The sequence below is a fragment of the Talpa occidentalis genome, unplaced genomic scaffold, assembly GCF_014898055.3.
Source record: "Talpa occidentalis isolate TD23 unplaced genomic scaffold, MPIMG_talOcc4v2.1, whole genome shotgun sequence".
Lineage (NCBI taxonomy): Eukaryota > Metazoa > Chordata > Mammalia > Eulipotyphla > Talpidae > Talpa > Talpa occidentalis.
This window is the reverse complement of record NW_026555331.1, coordinates 145,181,976-145,201,096: the sequence shown is the minus strand read 5'-3', so window position 1 is coordinate 145,201,096 and position 19,121 is coordinate 145,181,976. Positions and strand designations below refer to the sequence as shown.

At 35.4% G+C, this 19,121-nt stretch overlaps 1 protein-coding gene across 1 annotated transcript in view; it reads right to left on the bottom strand.

Moving 5' to 3' along the window:
• The window catches only part of TRIM24 (tripartite motif containing 24), an 82,294-nt gene that overhangs the window by 43,634 nt on the left and 19,539 nt on the right, over positions 1-19,121 (bottom strand). Inside the window, 2 exon segments of the mRNA XM_037514104.2 lie at positions 3,029-3,176; positions 9,573-9,691. Of these exon segments, the coding sequence (XP_037370001.1) occupies positions 3,029-3,176; positions 9,573-9,691 (267 nt within the window).

The window sequence follows — 19,121 nt, the reverse complement described above, 5'->3', positions numbered from 1 at the left end:
TACCACAGCAGCAGTGAAACACAAATGATATGAGAGATTACGATGAACTATATGCCAATAAATTTAATGACGCTGAAGAAATGGACATTCTGATATTTCTAGAATATAGTTTATTATCAAGACTAAACCAGGAATAAACAAAACAGGTGAATTAACCAACCATAATCATGGAACTGAAAGAGTAATCAAATATCTCCCCAAAACAAAAGCCTCGGGGCCAGGTAACTTTACAAGAAAATTCTACCAAACCTTTAAAAAAGAACTTATGCCCACCAAATACAAAAGGGAATGCCCCTTAATAATGCCAACAGTACCCTAATACTTAAACTAGACAAAAAGAACACATACACACAAACAAAACCAGGAATTTAAGTAAACCCCCATGGTAACCACTAGCCAAAAATTCCGAATAGATACCTGCAGATGAAGATGCAAAGAAACCAATAGGAATACTACGGAAAGCCATCCAGAAAGAGCAGAGAGAAGCAAAGGGAAAAAGGAACAACAGAAAAATAATCAAAAATCAAAAACAAAATGACTAAGAATAAACGGTTCATATCAATTATTATCCTAAATGTGAATGGTCTGAATTTACCAAGAAAAAGACAGGCTAACAATGTGGGTAAGAAAATTCAGCCATCAATGCTTTTAAATGCTCCTTAAAACCCAAAGATAAAAACAACAGGCTGGAGTACAGTACAGGAACTGCTATCCTTATAACCAATGAGAGACTTTCAACTGAAAAAGGAATCAGTGACAAAGAGACACTACATAATGATCAAGGGAACAACTCACCAAGAAAATACAATGCATTAATATTTAATGAGGTGCTTCAAATATAGGCACACCTAGTGTAAAGCAACTATTAACAGACCTAAGACAATTTATCAACAAAAATATAATCATTGTGAAACTTCAAAATACCACTGACACAGAGGTAAATCATCCAGACAGAAAATTAACAAAGAAATAAAGGTCTTAAATAAAGTATTAGATTAGATGGATTTACTGAATATTTACAAAGTTTTTCATTCTTAAGGCAAAGAATACACTTTCTTCTCCAGTGCCCATGGAACATTTTCAAGAATAGATCATACATTAGGAAACAAGCCTGAGAAAATATACAAAAATAGAAAATGTATCAAGCATTTTCACAAACCACAATGCTATAAAACTAGAAATTAACCATAAAAGGAATCCTGGAACAAACCAAAATATGTGGAGATTGAACAGAATGCTTTTGAACAACCCTTGGGTCAATGAACCACCAAATAAGAGATTAAAAAAAAAAATCTAGAAACTAATAAAAATGGAAAGACAAGCTACCATACTCTATGGGATGCTTTAAAAGCAGTACTATGCAGGAAGTTCATACCTATACAGGCCTACATAAAAAAATGAAAGATCCAAATTTAATAATCTAACTCTACAGTTGAAGAAACCATAAAAAAGAACAAAAGCACCTCCAAACCATTTTTTAGTTTTTTTTTTTTTTTTTTTTTAAAGATTTATTCATTTATATCAAGCACTGGGTACAGTCAGAAGCGCGGGAGGGTGAGAGAATTCACCAGAGCCAGAGCGGGGAGCAGAGCAGGCAGAAGGACCGAAGTACACTGCTGAGGGGAGCAGCGGGCGGCAGGAGAGGTCTGCGTACCATGTGGGACCCTCGCTGGCGGCTGGGGATCGAACCGGTGCTGCAGAGGCTGTGGGCAGCTTCGCTGCCCAGCGATCAACCGCTGCGCCACCAGGGGAGGCCCACCATTTTTAGTTTTTTAAGGTAAATCTAGGTAGCTTTTCAAAATGGTCACACCAGTTTATATTCTTGCCATTTATGACAACACAGAAGGACCTTGAGGGCATATTGCTAAATGAAGTCTGACAAAGGAAGGCGAATACTGTATAATCTTATTATTTACATGTGGAATCTAAAGAAAACTGAAGCTCACAGATCTATGGGTGGAGACAGATCTATGGGTGGGGGCAGGTGTGGGGCAAGGAGGAGTTTAATGACGTGAAAAAGTACAAACTTTTAATTATAAAATAAGCAAGGTATGAGGATTTAATATACAGCAAGATGAATATAATTACTAACACAATATTGCATATTTGAAAGTTGCTAAGAGAGCAGATCTTAAAGTGCTCATCACAAGAAAAACAAAATGTTTGTAAGTATGCATGGGAATGGATGTTAACTAAAATTGCCGCAGTGATTGTTTCACAATATATACAAATATTGAATCATTATTTGCACATCTGAAACTAATATAAATTTATGTCAACTATGGCACAATATAAAAATAAGTTCTGATAAATGCTACAGTATGAATGAACCTTGGAAATACCTTTTGACTTAGTGAAACAGGTCAGATACCAGGGACCAAAAAACCAAAATAAGAAAATTCACAGAGACCGATTAAAGGATATTTGGGACGAGGAGAGCAAACAGTGTATACACGGCTCCTTTTCACAGTGACTCCAAAGTGTGGAAGTAAACAGTGATGACGGCTACACTGCGAATGCAATTACTACTACAGAATTTTACACTTGAAAATGAAAAGGCAAGGTTGACATGTGTTTCCAGTTATCAGTGAACTCATACAAACAACACAATAAAAACTTAGAAACCATAATTATGTAAAAAGGAAGCGTCTTTGGTGATTTATATATCAAACATCATGAACCAGGTTTAATCAAGAATATCAGCGGGATAAGAACAGTAACGCTTTCAAGTTCACTCCCTGACATCTTAGAAACAAAGAAGTTTAAAAATCAACTTTTTTCCTTTTTCTGCATATTCACATAAAATTTAAGGCTTTTATAGGCGATAAGAGGGTGGGACGACCCATTTTTAAACTTACCAACATTTGTGGGTATTCAAATCTCAGTTCCAACATATATCTCCTTGTATCAACATACTTAAGAGTTTACTAGATGCTTGCAAGTGTACCAAAACATGTAAGTGTAGGCGGGAAGAAAAGACAGGGGAGGAACAGAGGGTGAAAAAAGATTAAAAAGACGAATTTGTTACCTGGAGAAACTTCCTCTTTCTGTCTCACAGTGTGGTCTTTTGTGAATTTCACCCTCTGATGAGCTCTGATGCATGTCTTACAGAGCCATTCAACACACTCTACACAAAAACCATTAGCTTCTGCATTGTCCTCACAGCTTGTACACACCTAATAAAAGAAACATGTCACATCAATTTTTGAGAAAAATGACAAGGTGTTCATGGCACTATCATGTATGAGTGATATACCAAGCATACTTGTCTATCAGTTCTTCTTAAAAGTGTTCTTAAATTTAAAATAACATTGTTTTAAATTATACACATATGAAATGGAAATAAGGATACAGTCCTTTGTTTAATATACCAAATATTGAGACACTATGTTAAGAGATGAGGATGTAACATTCAGGAAAAGCAAACAAGGCCCCTGCCCTATGGCTTATGGGTTCAAATCCCAGGTATTCTAACTTGCTATCAGAATAGACTTGCACGGGTTACTTAGCATGCACCTTCCTAAAATAAGAGTAATAACACAGATGTTACCGCACAGTTGTAAAGATTTTGAAATGTGAGGCAAACATTATTGGAATAATGACACTAATACATAACTATAAACTGAGAGGTGCCATAAAAGGAAAATATGAGAAGCTATAAAAAGCACATGACAGTGGAAACTGATGTCATTTTACCGGGACTGGAAGGTTGGGGAGAGTACTGTCCAAGGATTACTTTCTCTAAGAGATCATATTAGCACCAAGATATGAAAGGTGAGTCATCAATTACCAAATGAAAAGCCTTCTAGGCAGAGAACTGCATGCACAAAAGCATCCAGCAAGAAGAGCAAGGCAGGTTCAAAGAACCGACAAAAACCAAGTATGACTGAAGTAGAAAGATCAAGGGGAAGACTGGCAAGAGAATACGCTGGTAGAGAGCAAGCAGGGGCCAGATCAAGCAGCTCACACGACAATTTTGGTCATACCCTAAAAGCTCCTGAGTAAATAAAAAACATGGCCAGATCTGCTTTTTTTCAAAAATCACTGCTGCTGCAATGTAGAGAAGAGGTTACAAGAGGGGCAAGTGTGCCTAAACAGAAGGAAGTAGCTTTTGTAGCAGTGTCAGTGTAGTGGAGATGAATGAGAGATTAAGAAGTAAAACTGACTAGTTTGGAGGAGACAATGGATATGGATGATGAAGAAGAGGTTACCCGTATATGGTGAGACTATTAAATCATACACCTATAGCATTCCTCATAATAGCATTTGTGACTGGCAGAAAAGAACTTCACTGTTCAGACAATGGTTCACATTAAGCCAAACTCCAATACCCAGATAACATATTTCCCTACACCAAAACCTTTCTTTGCTCAGCTCTTATCATCTTTGGCCTTTCTAACATTTGATGCCCAACTGACCACTGCAATTCTTGAGCATCTGTCCCTCAAGGTTCCACCACTACCAAACTTCCTTTCTGTGTCTATAGACTTTTTTTTAGATCTAGGGATTGGTTTCATCCGTTCCCTTAGCTTCAACTATCACCTCTACACTACAAAAAAAGGAATATATATATATATATATATATATACACACACACACACACACACACACACACACACATATACACACACACACACTGCTACAATGAGATTGCCAGTATATAAAGTAAAATTTAAAAAGCAAAGTGGAGGGCCTCCCCGGTGGTGCAGCAGGTTGAGCGCTGCGCTGTGAAGCTGTCTGCAGCCTCTGCAGCGTGGGTTCGATTCCTGGAGAAACCCACATGGCGGGGCAGACCTCTCCTGCCTCACCTGCTGCTCCCCTTCAGCAGTGTCTTTGGTCCCTCTGCCTGTTCTGCTCCCTGCTCTGTCTCTGGTGAGTTCGCTCACCCTCCCACGCCTCTGGTCTGTACCCCACCCAGTACTTGTATAAAGAAATCAATCTTAAAAAAATAAAATAAAATAAAAAACAAAGTGGAAAACCATATAATGCTACTACAGCTTATCTAAGAATCATGGGGATGGGAAGGGATGACTTATTTGCTTATATTTTAAAAGTAACAAAATTACTTTAAATTTTATATACATATAAAAAAATATTAAAACTAAAGACTAAACCATGAAAGAAATTAAATGGTACCTACAAGGTAGAGAATAAATAATGTAGCTGTATAGAAGAGACAAAAATAGAAGTTTGAGTTCTCTGAATAAAAACCTGTTTTACAGATTTTACTTTGGAACTAAATAAACGTTTTATGTTATAACATCTCTTAACATGAAAAGCAAAATGAAACAAATGAACCTGCCTATCAAGTGGTTACCTTAACCACTCAGGAAAGATTTATTTACTTCAAGTAACTTTAAATCATGGTGATCTGCATGCAGTAAATGCTATCTTCCTTGCTTTCTATTTTGACAGGAAACAACTATGATTTCTACTTTCAGCACCAACTCCACTCTTCTATACCCTTACCCTGTAAGCTGGTCTTATGCTTTATGAGCTGATTCCACACTAGAGTCTAACAACAGATGGTGCTGGAGGGAGACTGTAATGTCAGGGGCTGAAGGCATTTCATTGTATTAGTTGGTTTCCTGTTTGCTTGCAATTTCTGTCAACCTCACACCAATCAATGCTGCTTTACCCCAATGGAAGTAGTTCCTTCCCATAACAAGAGGCAACTCTCATTTACAGTTTTTCTGACACTGTGGCTCTATCATACCAGTTCAGAGGTACCAGTACCACAGGCCCAATTCTGCTCCTTGGAGGTCGAAGATCCGATCTTAAGGCTGAAGGCTCAGAAACCAGCATAAGACAAGCAACACCTCCTCTTAAGATGCCTGAGCTGATGTTCCACAAGGCCCTTCCTCTAAGTTCCTAACTTACACTAATTCCAACCCTGGCTTTATTCCCTCAGCTTCTCTATAGTTGCTACCTCTATGATACTTTAGCAATTAATTTATTCTTTCAATAAATAACTTTGTATCTAGCCAACAGTTCTCAATTTTAAGAATTAAAATGGTCCCTGACATCTGATAATGTTTTTTTAACACACACACAGAGAGAGAGAGAGAGAAAGGACAAAGAATAATTATATCAATGTAATTAAGACCCAAGATTTCTAATATAGGAGAAGGGAGGTAAATATGAAATCATTAAAATTCACTGAAAAATAAATTTTCTCTTTCTCTTATTTAAATATTTGTTAAATTATTTTCCTGAAAGGCCTAGAAAAATGACTAGACACGCACCCATGATGAGTAGCACCCATAACGTAGCCTCTAACTACCACAGGAACCAATGGTTGGTTCCAGGTCTACAATAGAAAATGAATAAATAACATCTTGTCAAAACACAAAGCAAAGGAGATAAAAATGACTACTGCAAATTTCTATGAGGAGGACTTAGGAATCAATGTGAGGTACATACTGCCAAGGTGGCTTGTTATAAGCCCCAGTAAGGAGGACTACAATACACTTTATATCAAAAACCCAAGTTCATTATGATAAACACACACTCTACTCATCAGTCATCTCTGAAAAATGCTAAGAAACTATGTCTCTGCTCTTAAAATTGGCCAACTAAAGGGAAAAAAAATCTAGCATTTAACTTACCTTTCTTGTGTAACTAGAGGATGAAGGAAGCTTTCTATTTCTACTCCAGTTAATAAAGGAGAAAGACAGGTTGAGAATGTCATCATTTTTCAAAGTGCAAATGAAATATGGGATGTTAGCAGTGACCATTAATGGCCATTCATTAACATCAGGAAAGAAAAAAAAAAAAAAGAAAAGACAACCAAGGTTACATCATGTTTCCCTACAGAAATACATACAAACATATAGATCAAAATAGTCTCATGCCCCTTCACTCGATGAGACCTGAACTGAAACCGTATTCTATAGCTTTATTAGTTCATACAAAACACAACAAGTTTATACAAAATATGACAGAAGAATGTTAAATGATGTGGAGTAGTCAGAAAAATTCAGAATAAAGCTAAGTCTACTGGACTATAACTCCAGTTTCTCTAATAAATACAAATACATTAAAAGATCGGAAAGGGAAAGCCAGAAGGTAAAGGGATAATTCAGGATTAATTAAAAAGATATGTCTGAGACAAATCAAGCAAATTCAGTGTATAGGCCTTATGGGATGCTTACAGAAAAAATCAGCTTAAAACAAAGAAAAAAAAACCCATTACCACAGCAACGATAATAGATATTTGATCACTGTCTGGATATTTGATGCTATTAAGGTACTACTATACATTTTACATTTTTTTACACATGAAATTGATGTGGTGGTTATGTTTATAGAAAAAATTTTATATAGGTAAATACTGAAAAATTTATGGATTAGAAGACAAAGTGCCTGGGCTTAACATCAATATAATCTAGTGGTAAGGGGTGGAAGTGTCAGGTTCTATTAAGATAAAATTTGACTGCTGAGTGAGGTAATGGCTACTTGGGAATGGTATGCTAACCTGCTCCCTTTCTAGTGAGGTTGCAATTATCCACAACGGAGAGCTATTTTGTATTTAAATTTTTTTAAAGACACATTTATTCAGTATCATGATCAGCCTATTACACTCAGCAATCAGTATGGGTACCAAAAAAAAAAAAAAATACATTAAAACCTTTGGTTGGACTGCTTTACATTCTCCACAGAACAGAAACTAAAATAACCTGTTACACAACTAGCCATCCTGTCTGAGTCAAAGTTTCGCAAGAAGTAGAAATAAACATTTTCAAAACTTTATCTTCAGCTATGTGTCCTCCTGGGAGCTCCACAGTGTCTATAGATGACACCTACATTTAGGCCCCAGGACAAACACATTCAAAACCAAATCACTCCCGCTATTTACACTTCCTTGCTCTCTTCATCACTGAAAGGTACAGCACTCTGGCCGTGAGGAATCTCCTGCTTCTCTACATCCAATCAGGAACATCATCTCCTATGCTTTGTGACTTACCCCTTTCCTCTCTCATTACTGCAACCAGCAATCAGCTATCCATTCCCACTACCTCTTGCACAGTGTTTCACAGTTTCACTCCATCCTGCAGTATCACACCTCTCCAATCTTCATTCCCTAAATATCCCTATAAGCATCCCACTCTTGAATCATCTCTCATATCATCCCCCATCCCTACTCACCTACATTTAGGATATCTACTGTACTCTTCTTTAGTTTGATTGTAAGTCAACCCTATTATTTTTCTGTGACAGATACAGAATACATAAATATAAAGTTTTTAGTTAATTAACAACCAACTCATTATATGGAGGCTTAAAGTCCATCTAAAATTTGTCCTTTAGAATCTCTTCAATTCTCATGTCTCTTCCTTTCCTATATATATCACATTATATCATTATTCCATGTTGATTATTTTGCTACTTTCCTGGATTGAGTATTCACATGCACAACTACAGTTTGCCCTAGTGAATTATAATTGGTGAGTGATATGATCAACAAAATATTATCCAGTATAAACACATATGAAGCAATGACACCTGGAAGACAAAATCATTAGCATTCTGAATGGGAACTTTCAGAGGGGTTACATACTTGAGACTATAGCTCACATAAATTATAATGTCTCCATTCCTTAAAGTTGTTTTCACAACAATTAGAAAGAAATTAGAAATTATATTTTCTGTACCAAGTCCTATTTTGACTTTTGATGAAAATTCACATTAGGTAGAATTGTAGACACTTTTGAAACAAAAAGAAGTATTTCAGTTACTAGTGAATAATTTAAATTTAAAGTGAATCCTAAATTCCTATATATCCTCCAAGAAACAAAGGGCTGAAAATGAAAAAGCTGAGAAACATAGCTGTCATTCCTGAGGCATCCTAAACATTACACTTTAGATTTCAAATTTTATATTAATAATCATTTTTCTATAATCAGATTCAGTTCTTTCACAGATCTTCTGTTCCAAATTATGAATCATGATCCAAAAGCAGCCTAATACACTATAGTTAGCACATACTGTAGAAATAATCATGGCTCACTCCCCTTGGAGTATGACAGCTCATCCACTAGGGACATGACCTTTACGTTTAAGGGACCAACAGAAATGTTACACATGTGGGTTATGGAAGTAAGGAAAAAAAGAAAACTATCAGTGCTCTTCTAAATGTAATGCGGGGAAATGCTTCCAAATGAAGTTTTCACAGAGATACTATGTAGGAAGGATAGCATATTTAAAACTTAGAAATTCTTACTGAACAAAGGTAGGGGATTTTTCATATGTATCATTAAAAGAGGGAAAAATGGGGGGGAAAGGTGCTTAAAAAATCTAATTGTCAATACATAGTGAAATTACACAGAAATAAAAATGAAATAATGTCAAATATGAAATATTTTTTCTGAGATAGAGAATGTGGGGCTGCAACCAGAACTTCTCTATTGGCACTGTTTCATTCCTTAAGACAAATTATTATTCTTTATATACCTTCTAAAATAGTATATAATTTCACAGATAAAATGTTTGATATCTTTCTCTTACAGTTTCCAGCAATTAAGGCCGCCTCATTAAGAGGAGGCAAAAAGCTCAAGACTTAGTACACTTACCTGATTAGACTTTTCTACTGTACTGCTGGGAACTTCAGTAGTGTCCTTCACAAAAAAATTATCTATAATGTGTCTCTCTGCACATTCTTGGCTGCAAACTGGACATCGAATGACTCCAACTAGGAAAGACAAAATTGCAATCTAAGTTTTAATATAAATATACTGAGCATTAACCCAACAGTTCTCATACAAAACTGACTGGGTTCTTTTACAATGACCATTACCTTCAAATTCATACCTTTGTGTTATTTAACATGAAGCAATTCATTTTATGCACAGATGTAAATTTTGTATTTACAAATCATGCATCTCATATATTAAAAGATGAGTAAATACTCATAATTTTAAATGAGATGACTCCAAACAAACACGTCCATGCACAACTCTTTGTATTGTTTTGCAACTTCTCTAGCAGTGGTTTCTACAGGAACGTGCAGAACTGCGTGGGAGATTTCTCAAAGAAATGAGAGCTCTGGCTTTCTCTGGAACTATGAGAATTAGGATTTCTGAAAGCGGAACAGACATACTTGTTGTGTTTAAAATCTCCATGGGAAATTAAAAAACACTATTTGCACGTGCGAAAGTGCAAATAGTGTTTGAATTAAAAAAAGAGGAAGAATCATCTTTCATAGTGTTTGATAAACAAAGACTTATGAATTAAAATGTAAATTTTAATTTTTAAAAATCTAATATAAATTTGATGCTCTAGGGCCTCCCCGGTGGCGCAGCGGTTGAGCCCTGGCCTGCGAAGATGCCTGCGGCCTCTGTAGCGCCAGTTCGATCCCTGGCCAACGGCGAGGGTCCCACATGGCGCACAGACCTCTCCTGCCACGCCCGCTGCTCCCCTCAGCAGTGTGTTTTGTCAGTCTGCCTGTTCTGTTCTCCGTTCTGGCTCTGGTGAATTCTCTCACCCTCCCGCGCTTCTGACTGTACCCAGTGCTTGTATAAATAAATAAATAAATAAATCTTAAAAAAAAAAAGTTTGATGCTCTAGCTTGTACTAAGATAGCAATAAATTCCCTACTTTTGTAAAACGAAATGCTTAAGAATGACCACAAGTAGTTCTAAGGTCAGCCTCTTTTGCATATAAGCAAAAAAAATCCATTTTGTAAAAGCAAGAAAAATATATTAACTACTCAGGAATGATTTTTTTTAAATGAAGGTTATTGTGGAGAAAAATGTTAACTATACTATAAGCATTTAAACATTTGCAAGTAATGAAAAAAATCACGTTGATGATAAAGATTCCAATTCTCCCCCAAACACATCTATATATTCAACAGTTCAGTAATAATTCCAATAGGGATTTCAAGAGAATTTTGACAAACTGGGGGGGACATGCTTACCAATTAGTAAGAATTAGTCTAATATGACAGTAATTAAGATGGTGTGAAATTTATAGAAGGATAATAAAAAGTGGAACTGGATATCAATATCAGAAGCAAGTTCACATATATGTAAATTTTACATATGACATATGGTAGAACAACTTTTCATACTCTAGGGGAAGAAATTAGATTCCCTACTTTACCCAATTCAAAAAATTACTCTCTTAGATTAAGTACTTTAAAACCTTCACAGGGATATCTACTAAGCATCAGAGAAGGAATTTCTAAGGCAAGAAACAAGTGCCATAAAGAAAATACTAATTCAACATCATTAAAAGTTAAGAGCTACAGCTAGTAAAAAAAATTACCATGAAAGAAAATAAGAAGACAGGCACAGATAATAGGGGAATACCAAGGACGTTCCACTTACACAAATTTGACACTGTAAGTGAAATGGACCATTTATTCAAAGAAATAATCTGACTAGCCCTGTAGTTATACAGAAATTGGCTGCAAACAAAATAAAATACCTTGGCGTAAACCTAACAAAACATGGAAAGGACTTGTATACTGAAAACTACAAAATGCTGATGAAAGAAATCGAGGTTCTAAATAAAAAGACAGTGTTTGCGGATAGGGGTGATCAATGTAGATGCCAACTCTCCTTAATGTGACCTATAGGATTAACACAATTCCTAACATAACCACAGCAACATATTTTTTGTAGACAAGATTATTTTAAAATTTATATAGAAAGACAACTGCACTATAACAGCTAAATCAAGTTGAAAAGAAAATGGAGACATCACTATAACCAATTGAAGGACTTTATATATAACTACAGTAGTTATCGACAGAATGACAGACAAATGAACAAAATATGAAGACCTAAAACAGACCCACGTGAGTAGGCCAGCTGATCTTTGACAGAGGTGCAAAAGCAATTTTATGCTGACAAATACAAATGCTGATGAGAGATATATACTGTGTTCATGGAATGGAAGACAATAAAGATGTCAGTGCTACACACACTGATCTATAGACTAACATATTCCTATCAAGATTGTAGAGAAGGTTTTTTGGTAGATACAGACAAGCTTATTCCAAGATGCTAGACAAGTAAAGGAACTAGAATAGTTAAAGCAGTTTTGAAAAAGAAAAGCGAGAAGAATCACTGTCCAATTTTAAGACATACAGATGTAATAGCTGAAATGGGTTATTGGCAGAAAGACAGACACACAAGTGACTGGAACAGTAAAGAATACACTCACACAACTAAGTTCAACTGATTCTGACACAAGCTGTAGTCTTTCCACCAGACTGTGAGGATGTGGAGTAACTGGGTATCCACAGGCCAAAAATGAACCTCAACCTAAACTTTGCATTTTAAAAAACCAACACAAAGTGAATCAGACTTAAAGTGAATCAACACAAAGTGAAGCAGACTGACTTTTTAAAACAGTACTCCTCAAAAAAAATGTAAAGTATTTATAAATACAAATACTTGTATTTATTTACAAGTATTTTTTTATATTTACTTGTCCTTATATTTACTTGTCCTTATTTTTGCTTTAGAAGCAAAAAATCTTAAGGACGTAGGAGATATTGAAGAATTTCCTACATGATCTCAAAAACACAATTCATAAAAGAAATTTACTTCATAAAAATTTATAACTTTTGTCCTGCAAAAGATCCTGTCAAGAGGATGAAAAAACAAAATACACACTAGGGGACAGTATTTGCAGGTCACAGATCTGACAAAGAATTCATGTCTACAATACATAAAGAACTATCAAAATGCAAAAACTTGACAATAAAAAAACAATGCAGTTATGGATAAAATATAAGTAGAGACATTTCAACAATGAAGACATAGACGCAGTAAACTAAATTACCACATGAAAAAAGCTTCCAAATTACTTGCCATTAGATAAAAATGTACTTGGCGCAAAGGGTGCACTACTAATATTTGGTGAATCAATGAATAAATTCCTTAAGTAATTCACATACCCTGTAATTCCACCATGGAGAAACTCATACCTCAGAATCAAGAGACATGTTCAAGAATATTTATTTTAGCAGTTTTTATAAGAGCCCCCCCAAGTGGGAAAAACCCACTGTCCAGCAATAGCAGAAATAATATATTGTAGTATATTCAAATAATGGAATACTACACAGTGATGAAATTAATGCACTTGAATTACAAGTAGCAATTATGACAGAATCCCTGATGCCTGATACTCAAACATGGATGTCTGTATGTATATAACAAAAGACCTAATTAAATGCTATCTAAAAGAAACCCAATTTAAATCCACAAATTTAATAAGAAAAGGATGGATTAGATACACACTCAAACAACAAGCCTGTGAAAACTGGAGGATTTTAAAATAATATCAGACAAAAAAGACTACAGAACAAGAACTATTACCAGAGTTAAGTGTGGGCAGTGTGTAATAACAATGGGGTCAATTCCTAACAAAGGCATGTAATCCTAAATACACATAAGCCTACTGTTTCAGAACACATAATATAAAAATTGATACATCTGAAAAGGTAAAGTAAATCCACATGATAGTAACTCTCTTTTCAGTATTCTACAGGAGTCACAAAAATCAGTGAAGATAGAAAAGACTTAAAAGAATCAATTAATTTGATCCAATTGACATTTAAAGAACGCCCAATGTCAACAGAGTGCATATTCTATAAATGTGAATGGAATACTTGCTAGGATGTAACATATGGTGGGCAATGAAACAGGTACGAATAAATTAAAAGAACTAAAAACAAAATATGCTGCATGATCACAATGAAGTAAGTGCCGGAACGAGTAACAGAGAGAACTGGAAAATGCCCAAATATTTAGAAACTGAATAAATTACTTACAAATAATCTACTTTCAATGATGATCTAAAAAAAAAAAAATCAATAACCTAAATTTCCATCTCATTAGCTAAAAAAGGAGTAAATAAATCCCAAAGAAAGCAGAAGGAAACAAAGAGTTGAAAATAATGAAAAAAAAAAAGAAAATAGGAAGAGGTGGGAAAATCAATAAAAAGAAGCTGTCTGAGGGGGACTGGGTGTGGATAATAAAATTAATAAACCTCCAGTTAGAGTGATCAAAAGAAGAAGGCCAAGTCAGAATTAAAGGATATCTTGGGAACAAGTAGGGCAATACATGGATGGAATATGAGAAAATAACAGCTATTTTAGTTAGCTATAACAATATTGGGATTATCTAAGCTAGCAATGCTTATATTTTGTAGCTACTAGTTAAAATATTTAAGGATGAAATGTCAAATCTAATTTATAATAGCAGCAAAAAATGGTAACAAAGGATGTCATTGTAAAGGGAAAACTTCAGAGATTGGTCCTTCTACTGAAACACTAAACTGGAAAGAAAACTCAGAATTAGCAATTTCAGAACCCACTCAGCCATTAACAGCAAACAGGATGCACCTAATTAAAAATAGAGACTACTGAACTTGGGGAAAGAGAGTTTCTTGTAGAACTTAACTATGTCCCCCATTCCTTACTTCTTCTGGAAAGTGAAATTGGTAGCCCATAGTTCTAGAGTTGATTGCATATGCCAGGGTGGACAGTAAGTCCCTAAACTCTAAAATTTTGGGGTCCCTGGAGGCTAACTTGGCTTTATTTGGTTTCCTCTGGCTAAAACAGATCCTCTGGTGACACCTAACAGAAGTTTTAAAGAGGTGTGTATATATATACACACAGTTAAAAGAAAGATTGCAGGTTGAGGTCCAAGTTAACAGCAACACAAAAGCAAGGAGGACTTTGCAAAATTAGTTTGGAAAAGTCATATATAAATACACTACTGAAGAACTCAACAAGCAGCATAATCAATCCCTGAAGAGGGGAAGAATCTGATTTCCATAGCTACCACAATACTCAAAATGTCTAGTCATTGCCCTTCAAACAACAAAAATTAGAAAACACACAAGACACCAGGAAACATGGCTCTTTTATAAATTTTTTTTTCAACTTTTTAAAAAGATTTTATTTATTCATGTATACAAGAACCAGGGTACAGGCCAGATGTGCGGGAGGGTGAGAGGATTCACTAGAGACAGAGCAGGGAACAGAACAGGCAGACTGACTGAAATACACTGCTGAGGGGAGCAGCAGGCGAGACAGGAGAGGTCTGTCATGCCATGTGGGTAGCTCCCGGCCGGCCGGGATCGAACCTGTACTACAGAGGCTACGGACAGCTTCACAGCACTGTGCTCGACCACCTGCGCCACCAGGGAGGCCCTCATCAAATAATTAAACAGAAATGACAGATTTGAACAGGCTGAGGAAAGAATCCTCAAACCTGAAGTAAGACAACTGAAATACCTAGTCTGAGGAGAATAAAAGAAGAAATACACTTGAGCGATCAGTGGAATACCATCAAACACACCAACATACACATAATGGAGTCCCAGAAGCAAAAAGAAAAGGGCAGGAAAAAATGGTTGAAGAAACAATGACTGAAAAGTTATTAACTCTGATTACAGACTTGAATCTACACATGTAAGAAGCCCAACAAACTCCGAGCAGGATTAAAAAAAGAAAACAACAGGCCACAAAACTCAAACGCTAAAGCAAAAAAAAAATCATAAATATTAACAAATCATTTCTTCAATGAATAGAAAGGACATAACATTACTAAGCAGACTTCTGCCTAGGAATGTAAAATCATTTTATTAGAAAATCAATCCCTAGAATTCACAGCAGAGTAAGGGGAAAATTGTCTTACTAGATAACGGTTTTTTGGTGGTGGTTTTTTTTTTTTTTTTAAGAAAATGAAAGAAAAAATTAAAAAACAAATACCTACTGTGTATTAGGAATTTAAATGTGGTAGCATGAGGCCTAAAAGGACAACTTAATATTTGCTCTCTTGATTTGGTAAGACTGGAAGGGTACAGATCAGCCTGCCCAGAGGGAGCCCTCCCCATTCTATTCCTACAGATAATGTCCTCTAACAAAGTATCTCTCCTTTATCAAAGGGACAAGGCAGTTTCCACTTTTTCTTGAAGAGTGGGCTCAGTTCCCTGTGAGTGCACAAAATTATTCAAACAAGCCAATCATATCCCCTATAGTAACCAGCCCCCTCCCAACCCACTGCTTTCACAATACTATCAATACATACAAAGCCTGCCTCCCACAGCACCTGGCTGATCACTCTGCCCCTGAATGCAAGGCCTGTATGAACTAACATGGCACAATGAGTATATGTGGCTAATAAATTGCTGTCAATCTCGTCTGTCTAGAGTTGTGCACTGTGTGCTAGGCCATTCTTAAAACCCTAAGGTAGGAATCCCTTCCTCACCAACGGGATGAAGAGTAGACTATTAAAACAATATATCATGTTTAACATATTAAAATAACACCTATAACTTAACAAGAACTATAGAAACCTTACTGCAAACTTCATATTTAATTATATGTTGAAAGCTTTCTCTGCAAGCTCAGGAACAAGACAAAGATATCCACTGGGTACCACTTTCACTCAACAATGTACTGGAGATTTTAGGTAGCAGGGTATAGCAAAAAGAATAATTTAAAATTTAAAATAATTTAAAAAAGAATAATTTAAAGACCGGAAATGATGAATTTAAAGGTGTTGCTATTCACCAATTATATGACTGCATGTAAACAATACGACCACATACATAGATGAAAAGCCAAGTAAGACTATACAGAAATCACTAGAATTAGAACAATTCAACAAAATCACTGAAACAAATATTTGAAACACACCTGCATTTATGTTTACCAAGAACAAAAGGTAAACGATACAATAGGACACTACAACAGTATCAAAGACTACCAAGTACTTAGGAAAAAACCTAAGAGAATACATGCAAAATCCCTATGGGCATAATTATAATTGCTTAATGAGTCACTAAAGAAAACATAGTAAGAGACATCATAGCTATGGATTAGCAAACTCAACATTACAAAGGTTTAAAGTGATCTATCAATTTCCCACAGTCAATATCCTATTAGGTTTTCTGTAAAACTTGAAAAGTGAATTCCAAATTTATGATAATTTCAACAGCTAACACTAATCACAAGACATTTCTGATGATAAATAACAAGTGGTGGCAGGGATTAATACAAGGATTTGTTTTACCAGTTATCAAAATGTATTGCAAAGACAATGACTAAGAGAGCATGGCACTGATTCAGGGAGTGACACATAGACCAACAGATCAGAATTGGCTGAGTGAGAGCAACTACTGAGAAACAGAATCACACATATGTAAATACCTACTAACTAAACAATACTGCAGCACATTGAGAAAGAATGGTATTTTTAGTAATGGTGCTGGAAGAGCAGGTAAAAAGCGAAACTAGACTCCAACCTCTGACCACGTATATAAATGAAATTTATACATTGAAACAAAAACATATTAAGGAGAAAACTTATAGAGCTTTTTAAAGAACACAGGAAAATAATTTTCTGGCTTTGGGATTTGGAATGATTCTTTAAACTAACTACTAATCAATCACAAATGCTGATTCACAACATGAGTTTGATTCAAAGACCCCATAAAAGACAAACAAAATGTGCTAAGATATTAAAGAAATCCTATTAAAATATGCAATCCAGTAGAAAGATGGGAAAGAAACTTGAACAAGCACTTCTCAATTTCTGAAATCCAATGTTAGGTAATGGCTGAAATTAAATCAATATGCATAGAAAGATGTTAAGCCTAACTGTACTTGGAACAAAACATCAGAACCAAAGAAATAATCAAGAGACATCTATCAGGTTGGCCAAATTAAATTGGTAATGCCAAACATTGTTGATATCTAGCTCTTAACCAAGAGGAAAACACATGAGTTGCTGGTGGGTAAATGTCTCTGGTGAATCCTCTCACCCCCCACACCTCTGGTCTGTACCCCAGTGCTTGTATACATAAATAAATCAATCTTAAGAAAAGAAAATCAAAATTAAAAAAAAAAAAAAAGCTTTCACCTCTAACAGTACTTTTAAACCTATAATGACTATACAGGAAAGAGAGAACATAAAAATAATGAACTTTTACACAATCAAATTAAAGATAAATAAGTCAAGCTTTAAAACTATATACTGCCACAGGAATGATTAATACTTTTTCTACTTTGAAAACAATTTGCCCTATTAAATCAACTAGCATCCTCTCATGCTTTCCTTTTTTAATTTTACTGATACATATACCAAGTTCTTAAATTATATCATTACAAGACTTAATTTTTTACAAGTCCCTATCCAATTATACAATGGAAGATGGTGGATAAGCTCCTCCATCCAAAATCTCCTCATCCTAATATTTACTTCTATTAGTTTTCCATTACATCAAACCATTATGAACATTTAATAATATTCACAACTGTGCCAAAGAGCATACTACTTTTATATTTCCTTTCTGAAACAACTTTGTTCTTAAGTTGCCAGTTTTTTTAAAATCTGTCTAGTTTCTAAGTATCACCAAATCAGTACCAAAATTTCCAACAGAACTGCAAATCCCTTTCAATGTGTTCAAGTATATATAGCAATCTATAAATTTTACTTGTTTCCTCAGGTACCTTTGTCTGAACTCTAAAGTCATTCTTCTAGCTATAATCTTTCTTAAACCTGCTGCAAACTGCTTTCCTGTGACTTTCCAGCATCCTGGGAATTCCTCTAATGACATTAATATAATGATCTATTTGGCTTATGCCACATGAAATCTACATAGTTTCAGAATAACCATGTCAATATATCCAGTGAATGAAATAACATTTCCTCTTGTGTCTAGAAATGCACAACTAACACTGCAATTTAAAAATCAGTTGAGGGGGGGCCTCCCTGGTGGCCTAGGGGTTAAGTCTCAGTGCATCACTTCCCTGGCATATCTTCTAACTGGTTAGAAGTCAAGGGTGACTTTATGTAGTCACGTATTACATACATGACAGGGATATACTAAGAAATGCATCACTAGATGTTTTCATTGTTGTGCAAGCATCATAGAGTTGATTTTTGCAACTGCTCATCTTTGATAAACACAGTGAAGTCATGAACAAACCTCCTAGTGTCAAGTGTAAGACTCCTGATGCAGTCATAGACCTTGACTTTGATGTCTGATATAAACATGGACTTCCAGAAATATATCGGTGTCTTTCCCTGTTGTAGCAATAGCCACTACCAGAATACTGCCCTTAGATAGTGGGCCTTAACAGCTTCTATCAA